This window comes from Sorghum bicolor, chromosome 4 (genome assembly GCF_000003195.3).
Source record: "Sorghum bicolor cultivar BTx623 chromosome 4, Sorghum_bicolor_NCBIv3, whole genome shotgun sequence".
Taxonomy (NCBI): Eukaryota; Viridiplantae; Streptophyta; class Magnoliopsida; order Poales; family Poaceae; genus Sorghum; species Sorghum bicolor.
Window position 1 is genome coordinate 5,434,517 of NC_012873.2, and position 22,905 is coordinate 5,457,421.

Below are 22,905 nucleotides of genomic sequence, written 5' to 3' on the forward strand. Positions count from 1 at the left end.
ATATATATATATATATATATATATATATATATATATATATATATATATCCATTCCGGGCATGCATATAGTAGAGCACCGTACCATCACTAGCCCACGATGCTAGTAAGCTTAATCGCCATTTAATTTAATCAAACGAAAAACGAAGAAAGAACTCTCTGGCCTGGTGCGGTATACAAGGAGTATACACAGCAGTAGTACTACTTCACCCTGACCCCGGTAAAGCGAAAGCTGAATAACCCACCACGCGACCACGGGCACGGCAGTTGTTGTGGTAAATAAACTAACCTACTACTACTACTGCTAAACCGCGCTTTTTAGGCTGGTGAAAAAAAAAAAGAAGAGAAGACGACGACGACGACCGGCAAAGCGAGCGGATTCCTTCACTCTTTTTCAGGCACGAGTGCATTACAGTATTATTTACCGCACATTCCATTCCATTCCATTCCATTTCCGTTCCGTTCCGTCAGTTGACCACTTTTTTGACGCACGGGAACTCCTCCGAGTCCGAGACGTCGTCGGCCCGAGACGCCGAGTCCTTTTTGTTTTTGACGCGCCTCCCCGTGCGTGCGCCTCCCCTCGCATTCGCATCCGATCCAGGGCAGGCTCGCCGCGGCGCAGGTGCGTCTCCATCGCGGGCGGGGCACTCGCTCGCTCGGAGGCAGGCGGCAGGCAACGTGCCTAAAAAGGCCCCGGAAAGAGGTGCGGTTGCTTTGCCCAAACAAAAAAGCGCCGGGGCGGGACGGGACACGGGAGGAGGAACACGACGCGGCCTTGTTGTAGTGCCAAGTTGACGAGCCGACGTGCCAAGCACAGCACACACACTAGTTGGCGCCCGCGTCTACTGCGGAGCACACCTTTCTTGTAGTTCTAGCTAAATAAATGCTCCTTTTTTTAAAAAAATTGAAATCGTGGGCTATTTCTTTGATAAACAAGTACTATTAACTATCATGCTAAAAAAAGTAGTATGAACTATACGAGTAGTATATGGTACAGTTGGTACTTGTGGTAGTTAAATATAAGAGAGGGCGTACTTATCCTTCGAATAATAGCCGGCGATCGAGATGTGTACATCATCTCGGCCACACACACAAAAAGACGATTTAATTTGTGAATACTGTCTTTTTTTATTTTATTTATATAATATACAACAATAACATAATATGCTCCCAGAAGAGAAGATGTTTTTGACTTGAGGCTAGATATTTGAGACCTGCCAGTGCCACGGTTGATGTGCTGCAGGTTGGGTGCGACCTTCCTGGGCTCATCCGATTAAGTCGGGCCTCGTTGCCGCAGACAACTGAATTCCGTCCGCCCACACAGGAAGGGGGCACAAGGACCCTTCCAATTTTTTCACATGATTTGAGACTAGCCCGGCCCAAGCCTGCCAGGTTTCGGCCTGCCAAGCCTTAGTGCATACGTAGGTCCTAAATAGATGTACAGTTTTCAAAAAAAAAAAAAAGAAAAAAATCTCAGCCTTAGTCTGGCTTCAAGTATGTTGTTAATTAGTTTTCCAACTAAAAACCAACGGGTAGCTCGCCCAGGCCTGGGCCTGACCCGAGTCCATCCCAAAAAATTCTGACCCAACTTGCCCTTGAGATGGTTGTGACATTTTTTTTGGGCCCAGCCCAGTTTTTTTTAAAGCTCAGGTCTATTTGAGATGCAAACATACATGACGAGAAAACCTCAAATGGTCTTCCCTCAAGAACAATTAAACGTAGCGAACTGATCATCAGTTGGTAATGTTCCTTGCTCTAAAACCCATGATCTAAAATATTATTTGCTAATTTATTATGAGAGGAAAAATATTGTTAGATGATAGAAAAAATACGACTTGACAAGCGAACGGATTCTAAGCCCTACCTACTTGAGTTCAAGCCCTACCTATCTTAGTTCAAGTCCTCAATAATGCCATTCACGTACCTTAATTGCGAAGCTTGGACCTATCATCGCTAACAATATAATTGCAATCAGACACGTAACAGAGAGCACACCGATATTAGGGTTGACAAATTGCACTCATACTTTATTACTATAAATAAAAAGAAGATGGACAAATCCATGCACATCAAAAATTACTATAGTACCAAACATGGCTGCATGCATCGTTTTTTTTCTTTTCCCGTGAACGTGTACTATGCATGCATGTCATCATTATAATTTAATTGCCTGCGACTGCGAGGCATGGTCTTTGTCTCCGGAACAAGTACACTTGCGTCACCTTTGATCTGATCCGATAAGCTAACATAGAATTACGTCGCTCACAGAAACGTCAAGCCCAGATCTACCATGATCACTCCAGGATCCCCATGGCTTGGCTTAACTGTGCCCACTTTTTTAATTATTTATTATTGCTCCTGCGCCGTCGTCGTTCAAGGAGTTGGTTTCTTGTAAGCATGGAAGAGTGAGGATATGATGCATGATCTTGTTAATCCAAGTGTAAGTTATATTTTTTTTGCGAGCCAAGTGTAAGTTATATAACTGCCCGGACGACAGAAATTCATATCAATCAAGGAGCAGACCACTTCTGTTCTTTGCATGATCTCATCACTTCCCATCAGGTAGCTAGCCATGACAAAAGCAAGACCTAGCACCGTGTGCACGCCCGCATGCATGTACTAAATGAAGGACCAATCACTACGCGCCATGTATTGATTTTTACATATTCGTACGCGCGTCGCTTTCGATCTCAAGCCCATTTTCTGATCGAGCTCTTATCATCATCTAGTAAAATCAAAGTGCGTCTGGAAGCATGTCCCCGAAGTACACCCCCCAATTCCATACATATATACTAGTAGTACTACTCAAAACAAGATTAAATAAACAAATTAGAATTTAGAAGTGCACTGCACGGTAATTATCCTGGAAAGGTTTTCCCCGAAAACCACCAACTGATCGGTAGCACACTTTCTGCGAGAAGCTTGTCACCAGATGCCCAACTTGATCCATGCTCGCGCATGAAGTTCCGGTAGCACGTACTCTAGCTAGGAAAGTGAAACTAGCAGGCCAAGAAAACTGATCAAAGACAGCTAAAAACAAATTAAACTTGATGATGAGAGATCTAGCACACTTCACAATGATGGTAACATACATTACAAGCAAAATCCAACTTACATTACATATATATATGTTCAAGGCATGCAGACGCCGTGGAAAGAGAAGGAAATGGCACACTGTATATACTCGCTGCTTGAGCTAGCAAGAAAAATTTGTATATGTAGGACTGACAGGTTCACGCTCACAGCTTCAGAGTCAAATCAAGCTTAGGCAGCTCTTGTGCAGCTCCAACCCCCGGGCCAGTGGACAACCGCTCGCCGACGGCCACCACCGCTGCAGGGGCAGCCTGGCCGCTCCATGCGTCATTATTCCACTCCAGCGCCGGCGCCGGCGCAGCCTGCATGAAGGCGCCATGGACGACGGCGAACGGCGCCCCACCGCCACCACGGGCGGCGTACATGTGGTCGTGGCCGAGCCCGAGTGGCGCCGCCGCGTCGCCGCGGTGCCTGGCGAGCGTGCGCTCGCGCTTGTGCGCGTTCTGGTGCCCGCCGAGCGCCTGCGAGCTGTAGAACTGTCGCCGGCAGTAGTGGCACGCGAACAGCTGCGGCGGCTCCGACTCGACCGCCGGTACCGCTGCCGGTGACCGCGCCACGTCCGGCACCAGCACGACGACCACAGGCGGCGGCTGCGCGGTGTTCTGGCGGGCGCAGCCTGTGCTCACCATCCCGGCCAGCAGGTTGAGCTCAACCAGTGCGGCGGCGCTGACGGCGCGGTGGTGACCACGGTGACCGTTGCCGCCGCCGTTTAGCCCGGTGAATCCTACTCTCTGCTTGTCAACCTCTGCCTCCATATGGTACAGCACGTGCATGCTGTGCAACGCAAATGCTTTTTGGATGTCGCCGGAGCAAGTTCCGTAAAGTCCCGACCGTCTTGTATTTGTGAGAAGTGAGAATGCAATTAGATGAGCATGATTGTGTAATGCGACAGCGACGTACTGCACATTATCTAAGGATATATATGGCTACTTGTTTCCAGTTTCCTGCCGTATTTTGCTACCAGAGGGCAGGAATGTATCTGCAGGCTGATGCAACAAAGATTGCCGTTCGTGTGGGTGATTTCTTTTAACTTTCCAATGCCTACGTCAAGAGTTGAGCAAGAGCAAGTGATTAGCACCAAGGATTAGGACATGGTGTCACCTGATTGGCGTGCAGGTGCAGCCTTGGGATCCATGTCAACAATTGAATAAGAAACGAGGTGAAACTGTCATTCCAAGACAAAACCCGTGCGGCACGGATGTCGCTGTTAGCTGGTCAAACAGGTATGTCGATTATACCATAACTGAAGTGCCACAAGTCAAGCAATTCTAAAGTGCTGGGGCAGAAACAGCACAGAAAGACGAAGGCAACTACTGAATCAATGTTCATTTCAGAAGTAAATGTAGTGCACAGGTTTTCTGAATTCTGTACGCCGTAGTACAGGGCAGGGCAGGCCGAATGAAGAAACAATCTCCTAAATAACTACATGGCAGCACTTAGTCCATCCTTCCCTTCAGCACTCTCTCCTGCACTTCAGTGGGTGTGCTGCATCCAGGAAAGAAGTCTCTTATTAATAAAACAAGACCTTATAAAACCACGGAGTAAGCATATCATCTACATCCAAATTCCAATGCCTAAGAGCAGTAAAACATACTCTCTTTTTTTTTTGGTATTCTATTAGCATTTTCGAACCGTGACTAGGGGCTCATGTTGAGTTTCAACTCTAGCCTACCCCAACTTGCTTGGGACTCTGCTGTTGTTGATTCTATCAGCACGCTCGGGGGGTTTGATTTTTAGCACTGGGAATCCAAATGGCTAATCATGCAGCCCTTGTCGCTCAGTGGAGTTGACTTGAAAAGCATTTATTGTTATTGTAATTTTCTGAAAGATGTGGGGAACTTACACAATAAGAACATAACCTCCCCAGCCGCTGAGGCAGTCACGATCAACAGACGCCTGCAATGCTTGTGAGATTGTCTCGAACAGTTCCTCAGGTTCCTTCATAAAAAAAAATTAATGCGATAACTATCAGCTTACAGTCTCTGAGTTATTTTCATGCCATACAACTAAAGAAACACAGCAGTATAGGCAATATAAAGAAAGCAAATCTTTATGGAATTAGCTGAGTATAATATAGAGCATAAAGAAAATATTTATAGAATCAAAAGTGATGGAAAGTGGCCACCATATATGCCGGTGCAGGTTTGATGATGGTAACTCAGAGTTGATACAAGTTTGAAATAATCCAATTATTAAGATGTGTATAAATATCTTCCAAAAAGTAATAGTTATTAGTTAAATCCATGAAAGAACAAGATTACCTATGAGACTAGGTAAAAGATGAGTAATAGAATACTGACAGAAACAAATCCAGATGGAATTGGCAGTTAAAGTCTTAAAGATCTGCTGCAGAGTTCTCATGTAAAGAAACTAACCATGTTTGGCTTATACATGGACTCACAAGCACCATAAAGTGATTCTGAAGCAGTACCAGAGACCACAAAATCTTTTGCTAGTTCCCTGCACAAACAAATTTTTTTTTATAAGATTACTAATTATAAAGAGGACAGAACAGTAAGTCAGCATATAGGGTCTAAACAAACAAATATGAACAGGCTAAACATTAAGGCCTAACAATTGGGAACAAAAATAAGGCTTTGTTTTATATATTAATAAATAATACATCTTTCAGGGGTTCCTGGCAAACCTGTGTGTTCGTAATTTTTAAACCTCCATATATCTTCCAAAAAGAATAGACATTATTTACTCCAACACGTGTACAAAAGATGTGATACTGGCAGTACATTAACAAAACACATAGTGTGGCGTACTTCAGACCAATCTGAAATATGCACCAACTGAGCCTACCTCAGTTGGTGGAAGGTGTGGAGGTGTATACATTAACAAAATGTACAGTAGTTCAGATCAATCATGAATTTTGAGAAAGTGAGCCTATCTCAGTTGGATGGAGATGTGGGCATAAAACACCACACCATCTAGGTTTGAGTCCAGTTCAATTTGAACCAGGTTTCTATTCTCTTCTTAATGCAAAATCAAGAAACAAGTTCCTCCTAGGTAGTCTATTTTTTAAAAAGAAATTTCATACAAGCAAGTAACAGCAGTGAGTAAAGAGTCCAGAAAGATAAACAGAAGATTAGTTGATACATACTTGGCACCAATGCAATCCATGGTACATATAAATGGCTCATTGTTGTCTCCTAGGCCAGCAATAACTGGTTGGCAGAAGTATGGCCCAAACCTGTAATCACGAAATACTTCCGTCAGAGGTCTCCAAAGTCGAAAAAGGATATGCCAAGTGACAAACAGCAGACTGAATCCACACAAATACCCGAAACAACACACTTCCTTAAGATAACTGATGAGAAATAAGTAAATAAGAAAGCTTAATATCAGTCAGCAGAGCACAGAGAAGCATTTAATTACTGGGCTCCCAAAAGCCCAATGGTTCTCAATTTCTTGATGTGGAGTGGCGATAACGATATAAATACTTCACAGTTCACATTGCGAGGGTATCCTTCATTCGGCATGTGATTTACATCCCTACACACCAAGGTAATCACAAGTGTACCATGCCTATAACTGAATCTGTGAAAAATTGTACTTAGGTTGTTGTCACCTTTTCTCATAGAGTAGGGCTGAAACAAGGCTGGCAAAGGTCTCGGGCTTCATGTCCCTCTCCTCCCTCAGCTGGTACAGCTTGTGCCTGAACACCAGTCGCTGATACCTGCACAAAGAGACAACGACACGCGCATCAAACCCAAACCCTAAACCATGTACTGGCCCCGTCCCTGAGACAGGTCGCCCAGACCAAAATGAATCGAGGATCCGGAAGACCCACAGCGTCTGGGCGTCTGTGGCGAGCCCGGAGAGCCCGATGTAGAGCTTGTCGTGGATCTTGAACACCCGCTGGAAGTCGGTGGCGATCGTCTGCAGCTGCACGCCGAGGCGGCGGTCGCTGGCGATCGCGAAGCAGTTCTTCCCCACCATCGCCACCACGGCGCTCCCGTTGTACTCGAAGATCTGCGGAGCACAAGCAGCGAGCAACGGAAGCGAAGCCGCTCAATCAGGCGCGGCCATGAGTTCGGAAAGCTAGGGTTTCGGAGCACGGGGAGCGAGAAGCGGAGGTTGGAGACTAGGGCTCCGGAGGGCACTCACCGACATGGTTGGCGCTGATGTGGCCTGCGGGAGCGGCGGCAGGAGAGGCGACGGCGAGAACGGAGACGGCGGCGACTCAGGTTGTTTTCCGCCGGCGGAAAGGGAAAAAAAGAAAAGAAAAGTGCGGAGTACCTACCGGACTCCGGGCTCTGTGGTAATACTGTAACTGGATGGTGGGCCTATACGGACTCTGGGTTCTGAAGAGGAAACCAGCTCGAGAACTTTCTTACGGAAGGCCCACTGTTCAACTGTTGTTGGGCCGAATTGAAACTGGGATCAGTCGGAAGTAATTTGGGCCTACGAAGACTTGCGGATACTCTAAAGAGGACCTGACCTGCGTGGAGCTTGGTAATCATGAAGTTTTTGTTTTCAACGAAAGAAAAAATTATATTAAATAGGCAAAATTTGCTATTGGACATGCCAAGTGATGACACTTTGTTAGTAGACACCTATTTTCAATCGATTTACTGAAAGATACTCTAATTCTTGATAAATTGGTTGGTGGATACTATACCTAACAAAATACTTTTATAAAATAGATATAAAATACCATAAAATCTTCTAGACTCTACATGATGAGAACCACACACTAAAATATTATTTTGCACTAAAAATTACTATTTTATATCTCTTCATAAATAAACAAAGTTCACCATGGTTAACTTATTCTTGTATTTGTAGGACACTAAAAATCTTGAAAAAATCATATATTGCGTACATCACCAAATCATGACTATGCTAAAAATATCAGCTCAAAACAATAAAGTTTCATATATTAATTAAGCTTGACATGAGATAAATCTATAACTCAGTTATGCTAAATATACCATTATGAACTTTATTATCAAGGAGTTGGTATTTTTAGCATGATCATGATTTGGTGATGTACGTATTCTATGATTTTTTCAAGATTTCGTGTGACCTACAAATACATGAACAAATTAACCATGATTGAGTTTATTTATTTATGAAGATAGGAAAAATAATTATTTTTAGTGTAAAGCAATTTTTTACCATGTGGTTCTCGTAATGTAGAGTCTAGAAGATTTGGTGGTATAATTTTAGGGCACTTATATGATTTTATATCTATTTTATAAAGTATTTTGTTACGCACGGTGTCCACCAAACAATTTATCAAAAACTAGAGTGTCTTTCAGCAGATCGCTCGAAAATAGGTGTCCGCCAGCAAATAGCCATCACTTAGCATGTCCAACAATAAATTTTGCCTATTAAGTAATAGCTGGGTACATAAACATGTTACAAGCACTATGGATTATACAAATATCCAAAAAAAGATTTTTTATCTAAATTGTACTCATGTTATAAACAGCTTCAGATCTCAAAACCAAACCTCTACGACGTTTTACAGTATGGATGACCGCATAAGCAAACACTTGCGAAAAGGCCCAATAACATATGTCCAACAGACAACGACCAACATTCATGTAAGCAAATTTGAGAAACTTCTTCTTTTTGGTGTCTTTCTTCTTCTTCTTCTTTTTCTTTCTTGTTCTTTCTGACACCGAAGAATGAGGAGGATTGATCTGAAACATATTCTCCCCAGTCCTTCATTAAAATGGAGAAGAGACCGGAGAAAATTATTTTATGGTGGCAATGCCATCTCCACCTTGATGTCGCTGTCCAAAAATAAAAGTCTCCAAGTTATCAAATCGGTGAGGATACCGACGACAAAGTTGTTGCTCGCATCTTCAACAGAGTCGTTATGGAGAAAATAATTTCACCCTACTCTCTCACAGTCGCCAAAGAGGAGAAGGAGAAAATAAATCTACAAAATCAAGAAACTTGGTATGGAGAGACATTAACACTAAAGACTCAATTTACTAGGAAAAAATTTATTAAAAATGATGGATCTCCACTCTCTCCGGTGATATGCCGAAAGAGTAAGGGAGGAAAGGGGACTAGTGGTGGTGGAAACGGGAGCGGCGCTGAATTGGAGACCTAGCGGCGGCGCCCAGTCTTTGTGTTTGTAATATTAGCTCTGTTGTTAGTGGTGGTAATTGTGAATTAATTAATGAATCATGATGATGATGAGTCGTGGTCCTCATGGACAAGAAGTCAAGCACAGAGTGAGGACAAGAGTACTCGAAGGTATTAAGAGTACTGTTATAATCATGTGCTAGGATTGTGCCATTAGTGTCTTTAGACAAATTTTCAGGTAGCGAAAAAAGAAGAAAAAGACACAAAACATTTAGTTTGTCTTCTTTGGACGATTGTGTCTAGACCTTCTTTGAAATCTGATTTTTCCCACCTGATTTCTACTACATGTTTCTCATGACGAAAACGAACTGATTTTTATAAACTTCTTGTATAATTTCTGTTAAATTTCTATGTTCCAAAGGAGCTCCTGTCCTTAACGAAGCTTAAACTTTGATAGTCCTGTATTTGTACTGTTTGTTTTAAAACTACACAAGCACAGGCGCGAAAAAGACAAACTGAGGCTTGCAATCCTCAGATGCGAGGTGTAATACCATCATCAAATCAGATCGGATCAGATCAGATAAAAACGAACTGATCGCCATCATCTTCATGTGGTGGTAGAGCAGGTAAACCACGGACGTCCATGATCTGTGCAAGTCAAACTGGCAAATGCACGTGAAGACGCGATCCTTGTCAGAGCTGTCCCAAGATGCTCGCGGTCATGAAACGTGAAAGGAAGGGGTAACATAACATAACAGTGCGATTCTTTCGCAGAAGCAAAAAGGTGAAAATAAACAAGCAGACAACCAATTACAGGGAAAAAAACACCAATCAGACTACATGAAGGACATGAGTAAACTAGACCATATATATAACACTAACTATAAAGTTAAGCTCCATTTGCTACCCTTTTTTGTCATATTAAAAAATGATGAGGAAGGTACATAGGATGCAATGTACTAGTGGGGTACTCCTGTGATCATTGTTCAGCCTATGTCCTTTTATAACCAAATAGTTCATTACCAAAAAGGTGCATGAAGACAGCCATATATACACACATGCTGCCACGAAATCAGAGCTTTTGGCTTAGAACAAAGCATGCATACTCTAGTATTTTGAACACATTGTAACCATGGAGGTTAGGTGGAAAAGACAGAAAAGCAAGACTAAATTACTCATGGTGATGAAGAGCCGGATCTTACTGGGCACTTTGCATGAACCACTCGTTGGCTTTCAGGTGCAATGACGATACAGAGAAAGACTTGTCAAACTCAGTGTTGAGACCACAGTGCTGTTCAACAGTCAGCACCAGGTATTAGTAGTAGTAGTAGTACCATAAGAGAGCAAGGGCATCACTAGTGATTAACCTAGAAACTAGTTTCCAAGCAAGTATGAACACTAAACAGTATCTCCAACTACCTGATGACACACCATTAGTGTAACAAACCAAACACAGCGAACATTAGTCATGGCATTAATCTACATACCTGCTAAAGTTGGGATGGACGTAAGGTCCACCAACAACCTGTGAGCTGAGCATTTTTGGCTAATCTCTGAACCGACAAGGCGACAAATGCAACGCATGTCGCCTCTTGTCATCGCACTGCACACTGTCGCCTTTGTAATTGCGCTGCATGCACTTGCTGCTGCTGCATGTATGGCGCTTTCTTGCAGCCTATGATCACTCAACCATATGAAAATGGTCTCTTGGTTTCCTACCTAATACGCACATGGTCACTTGTTCTTTTTTTTTCTCACAACTTTTCTTGGTAGTACTAGTACATACTTATATTCTCATAATTGAATTCCATGAATCACGCTAAACATTTTGATTCACCAGCTGAAATTAGGGGAAAGCACCTGGATAGATTGCACTCTAAAACCCAGACACAGTAGAAAGTACCAATGGATCTACTTGGTCTCAAATCTGTAAGTAATACAGAATGCATGTCTTGCAAGTAATTTTGTGGTACTAGCAAAGTTTCGGAGTCAAGCAAGTTATGTCATGATTCATTCTTGAAAAAACTCTTGGTCAACACCTGTGCACACAAGCATCGCCTGCTGTTTGTCGGCGTGGGCCATGGACCAGATAGACAAGCGTCGTCGTGCTTTCCTGTGGGCCGGGACTTCAACCGTAGCAGGTGGCAAGTGTAAAGTGGCTTGGCCGATCATGTGCAGGCCAAAAGACTTGGGAGGTCTAAGGGTCTTGGACCTCAGATTCTTCGGTTTTGCGCTACGCCTTCGTTGGCAGTGGCTGGCAAGGACATCTACGCAGGCAACCTGGTTGAAGCTCCCGTCCAGGGTCGAGAAGGAGGTCGCGGCCATGGCATCCGCCAGCATGCGGGTGGCCGTTGGCGATGGGATTTCCACGCGTCTCTGGACGGACTCCTGGACTGCGGTCGGTCCTCTCTGCAGCTACGCTCCGAACCTCTTCGCGGCCATCTCGGCGTCCGGGAAGAAAAGGTCAGTCCGGGATGGCCTTCTCCAGGATCGTTGGATAAGGGATATTACAGGTGCGCCAACGGTGCAAGTGCTGTGCCAGTACCTCAGAGTCTGGAACGTCCTGCGCGGTGTTGTTCTAGAGCCGCTTCGGGCGGATCGCTTCATTTGGTCCTGGAACGCAGACGGAGCATACTCCGCATCGTCAGCCTACAGGGCCTTCTTTGCAGGCTCCTCGTCACTGCCTGGAGCTAAAGAACTTTGGAAGACGAAGGCCCCAGCTCGTGTCAAGTTCTTCTTCTGGCTGGCGGTTCACCGAAGGCTTTGGACGGCCGATCGACGGAAAAGACATGGTTTGCAGCCTGATGATACTTGTGCCCTTTGCGGTCAAGAAGCTGAAACCTGTGATCACCTACTAGCCGGCTGTGTACTGGCCAGGGAGCTTTGGTTTGCAGTTCTTGCGCCCCTGGGCGTCTCTGCGCTAGTACCGGTGACGAACACCCGGCTAATCGATTGGTGGCTGCGCAGCAGGATAGCCCTTCTAGGTGATCTCCGACCGGCGTTTGACTGCTTGGTGTTGCTTGTCGCTTGGATCCTATGGAAGGAAAGGAACGCAAGGACGTTCAACCAGGAAGCCTGTAATGTCCAGGAACTACTCTCAAAGCTCCTGTGTGAGGCGCAAGACTGGGTCGCGGCTGGCTTCGTCTCACTCTCTGTCTTGCCTCAACTGTCGCTTTTAAACAATGCTTTGTAATCTCTGCTTGTTGTTCCTCAGTAGCTAGGTTCCTTCTGGTTTCAAGCTGGCTACTCGCCGGCTTGCTTTGTCAACTCTCTGTAAACGTTTTCCCTCTTAATGAAATACGAGTGAATGACCCGATCGCGAAAAAAAAAACCCTTGGTCTTGAGTTCAAACAGTGCATACGAAGTAGTAGTACAAAATTTTTTCTTGATGGCAGTACTGATGAGTTACAGTGTGGAAAATCTTTAATCTATACAAAAGATAACAGATCCATAAGAAAAAAAAGGGGGGGGGGGGGGGGGCAGGGCTTCATTTTACTTCTTTGTACAGCCACGGAAATACATAGCCCTCCTCCACAAACCCAAAAACTGAGCCAACACAGCTCGACATGTAGTGGCACCTCAGATTGGCACTCAGACAAACACCATGGAAGGCAATGCAAGCAAGGAACAATAACCCATGCTCAACTTCATAAGTTATCTGGGGGTTTTGATTTTTGAACCCACTTGGACGAGCCTTACTGAATCAGCAATCCAATCATGTCCATGTTTCATTTATCTCAAATGGGAGATTGCATCTGAGTAGCATACGGTGATTCTGGGCTGATCCTCAGCGTTCCTCCAAGCTCCATGGGCACTAGGGGTACAAGCGAATGGAGTACATCGGTGATCAGTGGCCTGTAACTTGGCTCTGGTTGCACACAGAGCACAGCCACCGCAGCAACCTAGATGAAATGTACCCGTCTGATCAGTTAAAAAGCTAAATACACATGAAACAGACAATACTGTAATGACTTGAAAATGCTTACTTGGTATAAGTGTTTCAGATCCATTGTGTTCTTGATCATGGGGTCAATTATGTTAGGGAGTTTGGATCTATCAGTTAGCTGAGGCATGGCCTGCATCCGAGTCGAAGTATAGCAATATGTCAGAAGTCAATACGCCAATTTATCTGCCTCAGTTCTTGCATGTTGAGCAGGAAAATATTTTACTATTTAATTGGACACTAGATTATAATAATTCAAGATGCCAAATTTCATAACATTGTGTACCCATGTAACAATTGATTGGCACTGAGATTGTGCCGTCTTCTCAACAGGTTTCCTTCCCAGTAGAAGTTCTAGAAGTACCACCCCAAACGCATATACATCGCTCTTCTCAGTCAACTTCCCTGAATTCAATGCAGTTGCACATGATTAGAGTCGAGTACCATAGTTGTGATGAATAAATACTAATGTACACTTCTAGAAACAGGATTACAGGTGAGACACAAGGAGAGGGGAAAAAAAGGGCACATATACCATCCAATAAGTACTCAGGGGCCACATAGCCCATAGTCCCAGAAAGCTTTAAATTCCCTTTGCTGTGATTCCCACTAATCACTGCAAGGCCAAAATCTGAAATCTGCCGAATAAGAATTATTTCGTATTTAGGTCATATACTCATATGAGTTGTGGTCAATGGTCAATAGCAATAATAAATTGACTAGAATGAAAATACAAAGGCATACCTTAGCACTGAAGTCTGAATCTAAAAGTATGTTAGATGACTTCAGATCCCTATGGATAATTGGTGGGTTGCAGTGCTCATGCAGGTACTCTAATCCCCTGGTTGGTTCAGATACAGATGCATATTATAATACAGTCATAAGCAGACAACATAGTTAAACTATACTACGAGAAGGTGCAAAAGGGGAACCTTGCCGTGTCAAGAGCAATCTTCATCCGAATATGCCAGCTCAGAGCTGAACCATGTGATGGCCCTGGATACAAAACCACGGGGATTACATCGAAGCTTCTATAATCTCTAAATTTTATTAAAGATCATGCTCAACAATAAACATAAGGAAACAACAAAACACAGTAGAAATTTGAAAAACTATTGATACCATGAAGTTGTGAATCCAACGACCCATTCTCCATCAGCTCATAAACAATGAAACGGTTCTCCTCATGAATACAGAAGCCCACAAGGGACACAATGTTCGGATGCCGAATCCTCCCGAGCAAATCTAGCTCATTCTGCCGATTCAATCAATAATAAATTCTTTTTTGAGAGCACTGTTTAATTAATAATAACAATCCGAACACAACCATTTAAATGGACATTTTTTCAGAGAAAATGGCATAGCTGATTATCACCTCGAATTCCTTCTCGCAATCATGTGCCCCAGCCCCACCATCCAATCTCTTAACCGCAGCAGCAAACCTCCCATCAAAATTGGCTTTGTACACAGACCCAAACCCACCAACTCCAAGGACATTGCTCTCACTGAATTTTTCAGTTGCTGCCTCCAAAGATGTGTAATCCATCATCGCGGCAGCACTCTTCTTGGTAGTCTTGTATGAGTTGAAGCTATTCAACATTGGCACAAATGCAATCCTTGCGGTATCTGAACAACGCATGAGTAGGTCAGATTCTCAGGAGCTAGGTAAGTAATTCACATGACCACATGGGCAGCACAGCAAGTCAACCAGGGGAACAAGAACCGGTCAGGCCAATACCTATGCTCTGGGTGTCCTTGGAATCCACCAGGGCTCGCCGTGATCGTCGCCACAGCAAGAAGGCATACAGTGCGGCGATGGTGATCACGACGATGGCGACGGATGAGAGGATAATGGCAGCGATGAGCTCCCTGCGGAGGTGGTGGTGTCTCTCCACCACAATCACCCCTGCAACAACACCACAAAAGCAAAATGATGAACACTGCAAGATTCATTCGGACGTCACAGAAAGATGAATGCTTCCAAACCAAACTGAACTGGGTAAAATTGGAGTTTCGAAGATGGCACGGTTCCTTAATAAACTCCAAAAGAAAGAACAGATATTTGCTGCAATTTGAGTTAAATGCGACAATATTGACGGCAGTCAACTGTTTCCTTATAGGGCCTAAACTCCAAATATTTCCCTCATTGCAATAGGAATAACAAATAAAGTTTAATAAGCAACTGAAACTCCACAAGATTCCCGCACAATTTCCTGAATGGAAAATCCGAAACAAAAATAATCCACGCTTTCTGCTCAACTTGTAAAAGACTAGGATCCCAATGAACTGTTCCCCACCACTCCAATGACATGGTTTGCCCACCAAATCAGCACTAAATGTTTTCCCCAGAAAAACATGAGCAAATTCCCGGCCAAAAGGCGCAATTTTGCAGCACGACACGCGGCCAAGCGGTAATCATCAAGAACCCCGGAACATCACTGCAAAAAAACACACTGAAACCCCGCAAAAAGCAGCGCAAGGTTTTGATCCAGCATTCCAGTCTACCTAAGGGAGGAGGCCCCGCGGCCGCAGGAAGCACGGCGGCGGCGCCGTTGGCAGCGGGTGCAGGCTGCAGAGCGGGCTGAGCCGCCGATGGGCCCTCCGGAGAAGGCGGAGAAGCCCCGGTCGGTGTGGCCCTCCCATTGGCCACCAACGGGCGACACAGCAGGAGCAGCAAGACGACGAAGGCGGAGGAGCAGAGGTGCGGCAATGGCGGCGGCATTGACTTCATCACTCCTCCCCGCCTCCGTCTCTCTCTCCCCCCGCGCTCCCTCGGCGCTCGCACCCCTCTTCCGCGGGAGCAGAGAGACAGGGGCGTTACAACAACGAGAGGCACACTAAAGTCTGTGCCTTTCTGACCAGATACCATGCGAGTCAGGGAATCCAAAGGGGCTCGGCTTCCTCGGCGCCTTCGCCCAATCACCCCCTTGTGTAGTTGTGTGCACTCCTCCCTCTGGTTTCTTGAGCCGCCACTTGGGCCTTGTTTAGTTCATCCAAAAAGCAAAAAGTTTTCAAGATTCTCCGTCACATCGAATCTTGTGGCACATGCATGAAGCATTAAATATAGACGAAAGCAAAAACTAATTATACAGTTTAGCTGGAAATCGCGAGACGAATCTTTTGATCCTAATTAGCCTATAATTGGATAATATTTGTCACAAACAAACGAAAGTGCTACAGTACCGAAATCCGAAATCTTTTCGGAACTAAACAAGGCCTTGCTCGGTTTCTTTTGGGCCAGCGTAACCCTTTCCTTGAGCTGCAGGGTCAGTGAGAGAGACGGAGCACGGGAGGGAGAGCGATGGCGACAAGACTAGAGGGAGCTGGAGAGGAATGGTAACCCGCCGTGGTGCACGGACGGCAGGGGGTAGGAGAGGGACGGGCGGTGCAGCACGAGCACGGCTCCCACCTCTTGTAGGGTTGGTGGTCGCGTCGAGCAAAGGAGATTGTCATGTGGCAGTTGCGAAAAGGCACCGCCGCACCGCAGCGCAGCGCAGCGCAGCTGTGGATGGCGATCGCCCATCACCTCGGTGGCTCTCGGCCGGGCGGGTCGTTGATGGCGCACGCGCTGTGCTGCCGCGCACACCAGCTTCGGTTTCGTGCAGATGCAGCTGCTCTGCACGGCACGAACCTATCGGCATCAGCCAGCCCGTCGTCCCCTCCGACGAGTGCACACCGAGCTTAGCCAGTTGCTACGCAGTACAGCAGTACGACCACTGTACCAGGGACATTGAGCGTGTTAATCAACAAGTAACCGGGTTGTTAAAAGACTCTAGGAGTAGTGTTAAGACTGAACTATGGGCAGAGACGACTACAGTGCTACAGTATCGGAATAAGGCTGTTTACCTTTACTATAAAAGAAGTTGCCAGCTACTGAAAACTCTAACTGTCCCTAAAAAAAAACTCTGAATAACTGATTCTAAAGACACAACAGCTTATAGTTTACTCGCAGCTTATTTTAAAATATTCAGGCAATTCAGCTACCAAACTATAAAACGCTACTCGAGTTTAGAGACAAACATACCAGATTAGTACAACTGAATTTGTCATGTAGTATAGCTTCATAGTTTTATTGATTGGGTGTGCATGGTTTTTTTATGTTTTTCTCTACAAACATAGTCAAGGACTTGATTAGTTTGCAAAAATTTTTAGTCTTAGCTACTGTAGCATTTTATTTGTATTTGTTAATTATTGTCCAATCATAAACTAAATAGGCTCAAAAGTTTTATCTCGCAAATTACAAGTAAATATGCAATTAGTTTTATTATCTATATTTAGTGGTCTATACATATGTCTAAAGATTCGATGTGATGAAGAAACTTGAAAAATTTTAGAAACTAAACAAAACCTTAGGATAGTTCGCTTCAACTAGACCTATAAAGATTCTATTTGATTGAGTTTATCCAGTATTTTTCTCTCACAACAATTCATCGAAGAATACTTTCAGCGATGACAAGTGAACATGCTCAAAGTTTTTTTTTTTTTAGGAGGGGGGGCACGAATAGAGTGTATAGAAACGGAGGCTGTGTGAAGCAGTAAACGGCAGTTGTGATCATTAATCGGAGTAATGAGTGGTTTACTTAACCGAAATAAATAAATATAGCCAGTACGTACTACTGAACGGCCCTGTTGCTATTCGCCGAAAGCAATGTTTCATCAATCTTCCTTGACGTTCAAAACCGTCGGTGCTTTCCCCTGCAATTCCTGCCGGCAATCCAACACAACAGTGTCCCAATTTAAGCAGCCATTCAGACCCGGTGGCTCCCAATCTGTTTTCCAGTAGTAGCACGAGAGTACAGTAGCATGCAGTGATCCATTGCAGAGCCCTGCATGTGCAGTACACTTGGAGTTGGAGAGTAGTGGAGCATGCACATTGATCTCGTTGATTGCAAGAATTGAAGAAATTAAGGGCCTGTTTGACCTGGCAGTAGTAATCGGCACTCAAAAATTAGGGTCTGTTTTGCTGCTTGCTTACACAAGTTGTCTAACCAGACCGTAATCTCTAGGCTATTGATTTTTTTTTGTTTGAACTTAAATCATAGGCCATTGATTATGATTACTGTCTGGTGGATAGAATTGTTGGCTGATGAGTAGCGGGTTGTCAGCCAAAGCCATGAACCAAACAGCCTCTGACGACTGAGTTTTGCTTTTGCGCCAGGCTACTTTGCTTTAATTAGAAAGCAACAACAAAGCCCAATTAAGGTTCTGCTTGCTTGGAAGTTGGAACGACGATGAAAGCTTTTTTCTTTGTCAAAACTCTCAAAAGCACGAGGGAGTACACATCAAGGATCAAAACTGAAAACCACGAGGGGAGGGGGGAGTACAGTACAGATGAGTGACACATCGCCATGCTCATATTAATTAGCATATGTGTCTCGGATAAAAGATAGCGACATACAAAGCGAGCAACAGTTAGGATGATATATATATGGACTAACTAGAGGTGACAAAACACGTTTCTAACTAATTAAAACTGTATTTTTTTTTTGGCAGCCAGCGATCGAGCGAGTGCGTAGATAGATGATTATTATCGAGACAAGGGCTCGAACAGGAACTCGATGGGCGCTCGGCGGACGGCTTTGTACAAGGGCTCGACGCTCGACACAGGAACTCGAAAGCACGCACGTTTAATTCGAAGGTCGTGTCAGATAGTAGCAGGGGGATTATTCCACAGAAAACGGCTTAGGTTTCACGAGAACGCGCAGGGGTTTCCGGGTTGGATGCACACGCACGTGACACGCTCGGCTCCGACGACGCACGCGGCACGCGCATGCGCCCAGACACGCAGGCGACGTAGCGGCGCCTGTTGTCGTGACGGGACGATGGGAGGCTGGGGTAGGCGGTTTGATTAGATTCAAAAAGTTTTAATATTGTAGTACTTTTATTTTTATTTGATAAATATTATTTAAATATGAAGTAACTAGACTTAAAAGATTCATCTCGCGATTTACAGGTAAACTGTATAATTAGTTTTTTTATTTTTTATTAATATTTAATGCTCTATACATGTGTTATAAGATTCGATGTGATTGAGAATCTTAATTTTTTTTTTTAATTTTTGGTGAACTAAACAAGACCTACGGTGGGGGAGCAACGTTCCTACCCAGCAGGCTCACAGAATCTTGGGCACGAATAACGGCCCGGCGCCTGGTGTCCGGCGACTTTTTGAGCCCGTTGCGGGCGTCGCTCGCTCACTCGCACATGCGCCGGCCGGCCGGGGGTGACCACCACTCGGCACTCGCTCGCCGCTAGCTAGTTCTGGACCAACCAACCCAAAACCCAGATGGTCCATGTCCGTGGCAGCCTGCTGCTTATTCCATACAGTACCGTTTATTTTATTTATTTCTTCGCGATCGATGGAGATGCATGGAGAGTGGATAACAGCAGGCAAAGGTAGCTAGCAGCCTAGCACTTGCAGCATAGTCATAGCTGCGATCCAGCAAGAGTCCATCTAGTGGGGACTCGGGAGTATGTAGGGACTGTATATAATTCAGTATAATACACGGAGAAGACGGATCCTGCGTTCGTGCATCAAAGTTGCGTGGCTATTTCCTCCAAATAAAGGACATGGGGGCTGAGGGAGCTAGGGAGATGTGGATGTGTATTGTGTAGTACGTACTAGTAGTATTGGCTACTGAGTTGGCATACGATCGGCGAGCTGGTCCTGGCGCACCGGCACAGATGGCGATCGACAGCGAGAGCCGCCATCGCTGAGGAGAGGGCGCCGGATCGGAAGCAGCCTGGATCCAGAATTCCAGAGGCCCCAAACGCCTCGCCTGGCCGACCCAAACTACTCGCCTGCCGCGCACGGCATCCGGTGGCGTGCACACCAGCGTGGGTGACTGGCGGAGGTCACGGGCGCCTCATGCACCTGCAACTGCGCGCGGCCCGTACGCGGCGCGCGCTCGGCCGTGCCCACCGCAGAAACGTCGCGTCGCGGCCGGGCGTCCCGCGTTCCCCTGCAGGTGCAGAGTGCAGACCGCCTCCAGCAACTCCGCTCTCGATCGCCATCCTCTTTATCGTCCACGCATCTCGGACCGTTTGTGTGGCACTGGCACGTAACCTGTCTATCTATACTATACACGTCGCGGCCACGACGGGTGTTCGATGGGATCTCCTTTTTTTTCTTCTTTGGATTGGAAATGAACATGTGTTTCAGAGTGTGAATTGCATAAAACGCACTCATTTATGCCTGCCTGTCACCACTGCATCATCACCTCTACGGAAAACTACTCACGAAACCACAGCGTTCTACGTGGGCTCACCACCTGCCCATTCTTCTTCTTTTCGTTTTTTTGGACCGTCCTTCCTACTCGTTACTATCTAGGCCCGTTGACGATGCAGCAAAGAGCAAGCATGTAGTGATAGGCATAGCTAGGGATGAAAACGGATCGGATCGGTGCGGGTAATACCTTTTTCATATCCTAATCCGCTTTTCTTTGTCGGATTCGGTGCGGAGCGGATAATACACGGATGCGGATGTGGATACGGTTTTTTTCGGTAGTCGGAACTGGTACGGATATGGAGCGGAAACGGATCGGAGACGGATTTTAATAGTCGAGTAACATGTGCATACATAGAGAATTATATGCTTATCAAGAATTTATTTAGTACAGAACAAGAATAGGCAATAGATAATAATCTTGCATTGCATTCCATGTTGCTGCTCTCACACTAATAATTAACACTTTACATGATATCTCCACTAAAAAATAATAAGTTATTAGCCAATAAATAATAGCATCTAGCAAATTTCTTAATTTAAAAATTAGAACATTAAACAAACACATCATAAAATACAAGTCCTCAGATAACAAACTTTTTAAAATCCTAAATTTTTTAGTCTTGGAAGAGAAAACCTTCGGATATCCTATTTTGAACATCGGATAATCCGCATAAAATTTGCGGATAATCCATATCCGTCGGATTTTATCTATTCCATATCCTACCCTATATCCGCAGACAATCGGATTCGGATTACCCGTATCCGCACGGATGTTAAAAGTTCTTCTCCATATCCTCAAAATTCGGATTCGGATCGGATCGGTTCGGAGAATTATCCACACCACTTTCATCCCTAGGCATAGCAGCCAGTAGTTCCACAAAGGCCCACACTCCACTGTCTGTAACCTGGGCCGAATGGGCTGGTCCAAAGTTGGGCTGTTTGGGTGGATTCCCAGCGCAAATGTTGGAGTTCCCGAACGACCAGGCCCACCCATCCGCCCATCCATCCACAGCCGCTGCCAGCACGCCGATGGACGCGAGGGAGTGAGGGACTCGCGCGCCCCTGCCGCCGGTCCCGGCTGATGCCGATCGGCGTCGTGCACCGCGACCGCACGGCGTACGTCCGGGAGCTGGAGCTGGAGCTGGAGCTTCCATTGAGAACGTACCAGTACAACAACGGGCGCATCGAGTGAGCCCGCGCGTCCTTGTGAGCGCCACCAACCGGCTTCAATTCACCGGTCACCACTCATCTTCCATGGTGTGGCCTACTACTCCTGCTCCTGTACTGTGCTCATGCATACAGTACCCCCGTACTACAGTAGTATACGCCGCATGCATCCTTGCATATCTTGTTGTTTGTCCGAGTTTTAAAGAACACAATGTGCTGCAGCTTTATTTCAGAAGATAAGAAGGAGCTCTGAAAAGAGATTATTGCCCAGGATCAACGGGAGGTCGTCAGAACTCAGCAAATGCCACCGTACACAGCGAAAGACTGAAGAGCTCAACGACCCAAGACTACAAACGACGGGCGACATGATACTAATCCTCTTCTTAGGAAAAGAAACGTTTTACTAATCCCTAGCACACTCACCGTAATGATGTGTGCTACTGCTTCGGGTACAGAGAGTAGGGCCTTGTTTAGATCCGAAAATTTTTTGGTTTTTACTACTATAGCATTTTCGTTTGTTTGTGACAAATATTGTCTAAACATAGACTAACTAGAATCAAAAAATTTGTCTCGCGATTTACAGATAAACTGTGCAATTAGTTTTTGATTTCGTCTACATTTAATGCTCCATGTACGTGCCGTAAGATTTGATATGACGGAGAATCTTGAAAACTTTTTAGGCCCTGTTTAGTTCCCCATCCAAAATTTTTTCATCCATCCCATCGAATCTTTGGACACATGTATGGAACATTAAATATAGATAAAAAAATAAACTAATTACACAGTTTAGTTGAGAATCGCGAGACGAATCTTTTAAGCCTAGTTAGTCCATGATTAGCCTTAAGTGCTACAGTAACCCACATATGCTAATGACAGATTAATTATGCTTAATAAATTTGTTTTGCAGTTTCCTAACGAGCTATGTAATTTGTTTTTCTATTAGTTTTTAAAAACCCCTCCCGACATCCTTCCGACACATCCGATGTGACACCCAAAAAATTTTCGTTCCCAATCTAAACAGGCCCTTAGTTTTTGGGTGCATAACAAGGCCTAGCACAGGCTACAGAACGAAGCAACCGGAGACAACAAAAACGTACGAGAACCACTGCTGCGTGCTGCGTGCACTGTTGACTGCAGACGGCAAGCGCTGACACTGACAGACGGGACGGTCCAGGTGCTTGGTGTGTTCCTGATGCCTGGGCCCCACGTGTCCGTAGCTTCTGAGTACAGTGCTTCCACTATTCATTATTCCCCCGGGGCCCTGGGCACCACGCACCAGGTACAGTACATACGTAGAGGAGCCAGGGACTTGTATCATCTTTCCTTCACTTCGATGATTTTTCTAATGACATTGTAAAACTTGTATCATCTTTCCTTCACTTCGATGATTTTTTCTAATGACATTGTATACTCGTATTGCCGACAA

The 22,905-nt window shown here is 45.1% G+C and overlaps 3 protein-coding genes across 3 annotated transcripts; all 3 read right to left on the bottom strand.

Moving 5' to 3' along the window:
- Positions 3,069 to 4,159, bottom strand: LOC110435049. The gene has a single exon (XM_021460362.1). It carries the CDS (start codon positions 3,861 to 3,863, stop codon positions 3,237 to 3,239), a length of 627 nt encoding a protein of 208 aa, XP_021316037.1. The 5' UTR covers positions 3,864 to 4,159; the 3' UTR covers positions 3,069 to 3,236.
- LOC8079409 (proteasome subunit beta type-3) lies at positions 4,303 to 7,365 on the bottom strand. The gene is made up of 7 exons (XM_002453367.2): positions 7,207 to 7,365; positions 6,890 to 7,071; positions 6,668 to 6,775; positions 6,200 to 6,289; positions 5,466 to 5,550; positions 4,934 to 5,028; positions 4,303 to 4,575 (listed from the first exon to the last, which is right to left on the bottom strand). The coding sequence occupies exons 1-7, from the start codon at positions 7,210 to 7,212 to the stop codon at positions 4,527 to 4,529; spliced, it is 615 nt and encodes a 204-aa protein (XP_002453412.1). The 5' UTR covers positions 7,213 to 7,365; the 3' UTR covers positions 4,303 to 4,526.
- LOC8079410 (probable receptor-like protein kinase At1g80640) lies at positions 12,513 to 16,028 on the bottom strand. Its single transcript, XM_002453368.2, has 10 exons — positions 15,593 to 16,028; positions 14,826 to 14,993; positions 14,463 to 14,713; positions 14,210 to 14,342; positions 14,020 to 14,083; positions 13,832 to 13,928; positions 13,623 to 13,725; positions 13,374 to 13,492; positions 13,131 to 13,220; positions 12,513 to 13,046 (listed from the first exon to the last, which is right to left on the bottom strand). The coding sequence occupies exons 1-10, from the start codon at positions 15,954 to 15,956 to the stop codon at positions 12,882 to 12,884; spliced, it is 1,554 nt and encodes a 517-aa protein (XP_002453413.1). The 5' UTR covers positions 15,957 to 16,028; the 3' UTR covers positions 12,513 to 12,881.

Bases quoted from the DNA above. Each gene is read 5' to 3' on its own strand.
- LOC8079410 (XM_002453368.2), bottom strand. From the start codon at position 15,956: ATGGTATCTGGTCAGAAAGGCACAGACTTTAGTGTGCCTCTCGTTGTT. The intron at 14,994-15,592 runs GTAGACTGGAAT...GTGTTGTTGCAG, and splicing joins CGCGGGGCCTCCTCCCTTAG to GGGTGATTGTGGTGGAGAGA. The intron at 14,084-14,209 runs GTATCAATAGTT...TTTTGTATCCAG, and splicing joins GTTGGATTCACAACTTCATG to GGCCATCACATGGTTCAGCT.
- LOC110435049 (XM_021460362.1), bottom strand. From the start codon at position 3,863: ATGCACGTGCTGTACCATATGGAGGCAGAGGTTGACAAGCAGAGAGTA.
- LOC8079409 (XM_002453367.2), bottom strand. The intron at 5,029-5,465 runs GTTAGTTTCTTT...TTTTTTATGAAG, and splicing joins CCATGTATAAGCCAAACATG to GAACCTGAGGAACTGTTCGA. The intron at 4,576-4,933 runs GTAAGTTCCCCA...TCCTGGATGCAG, and splicing joins GGAGGTTATGTTCTTATTGT to CACACCCACTGAAGTGCAGG.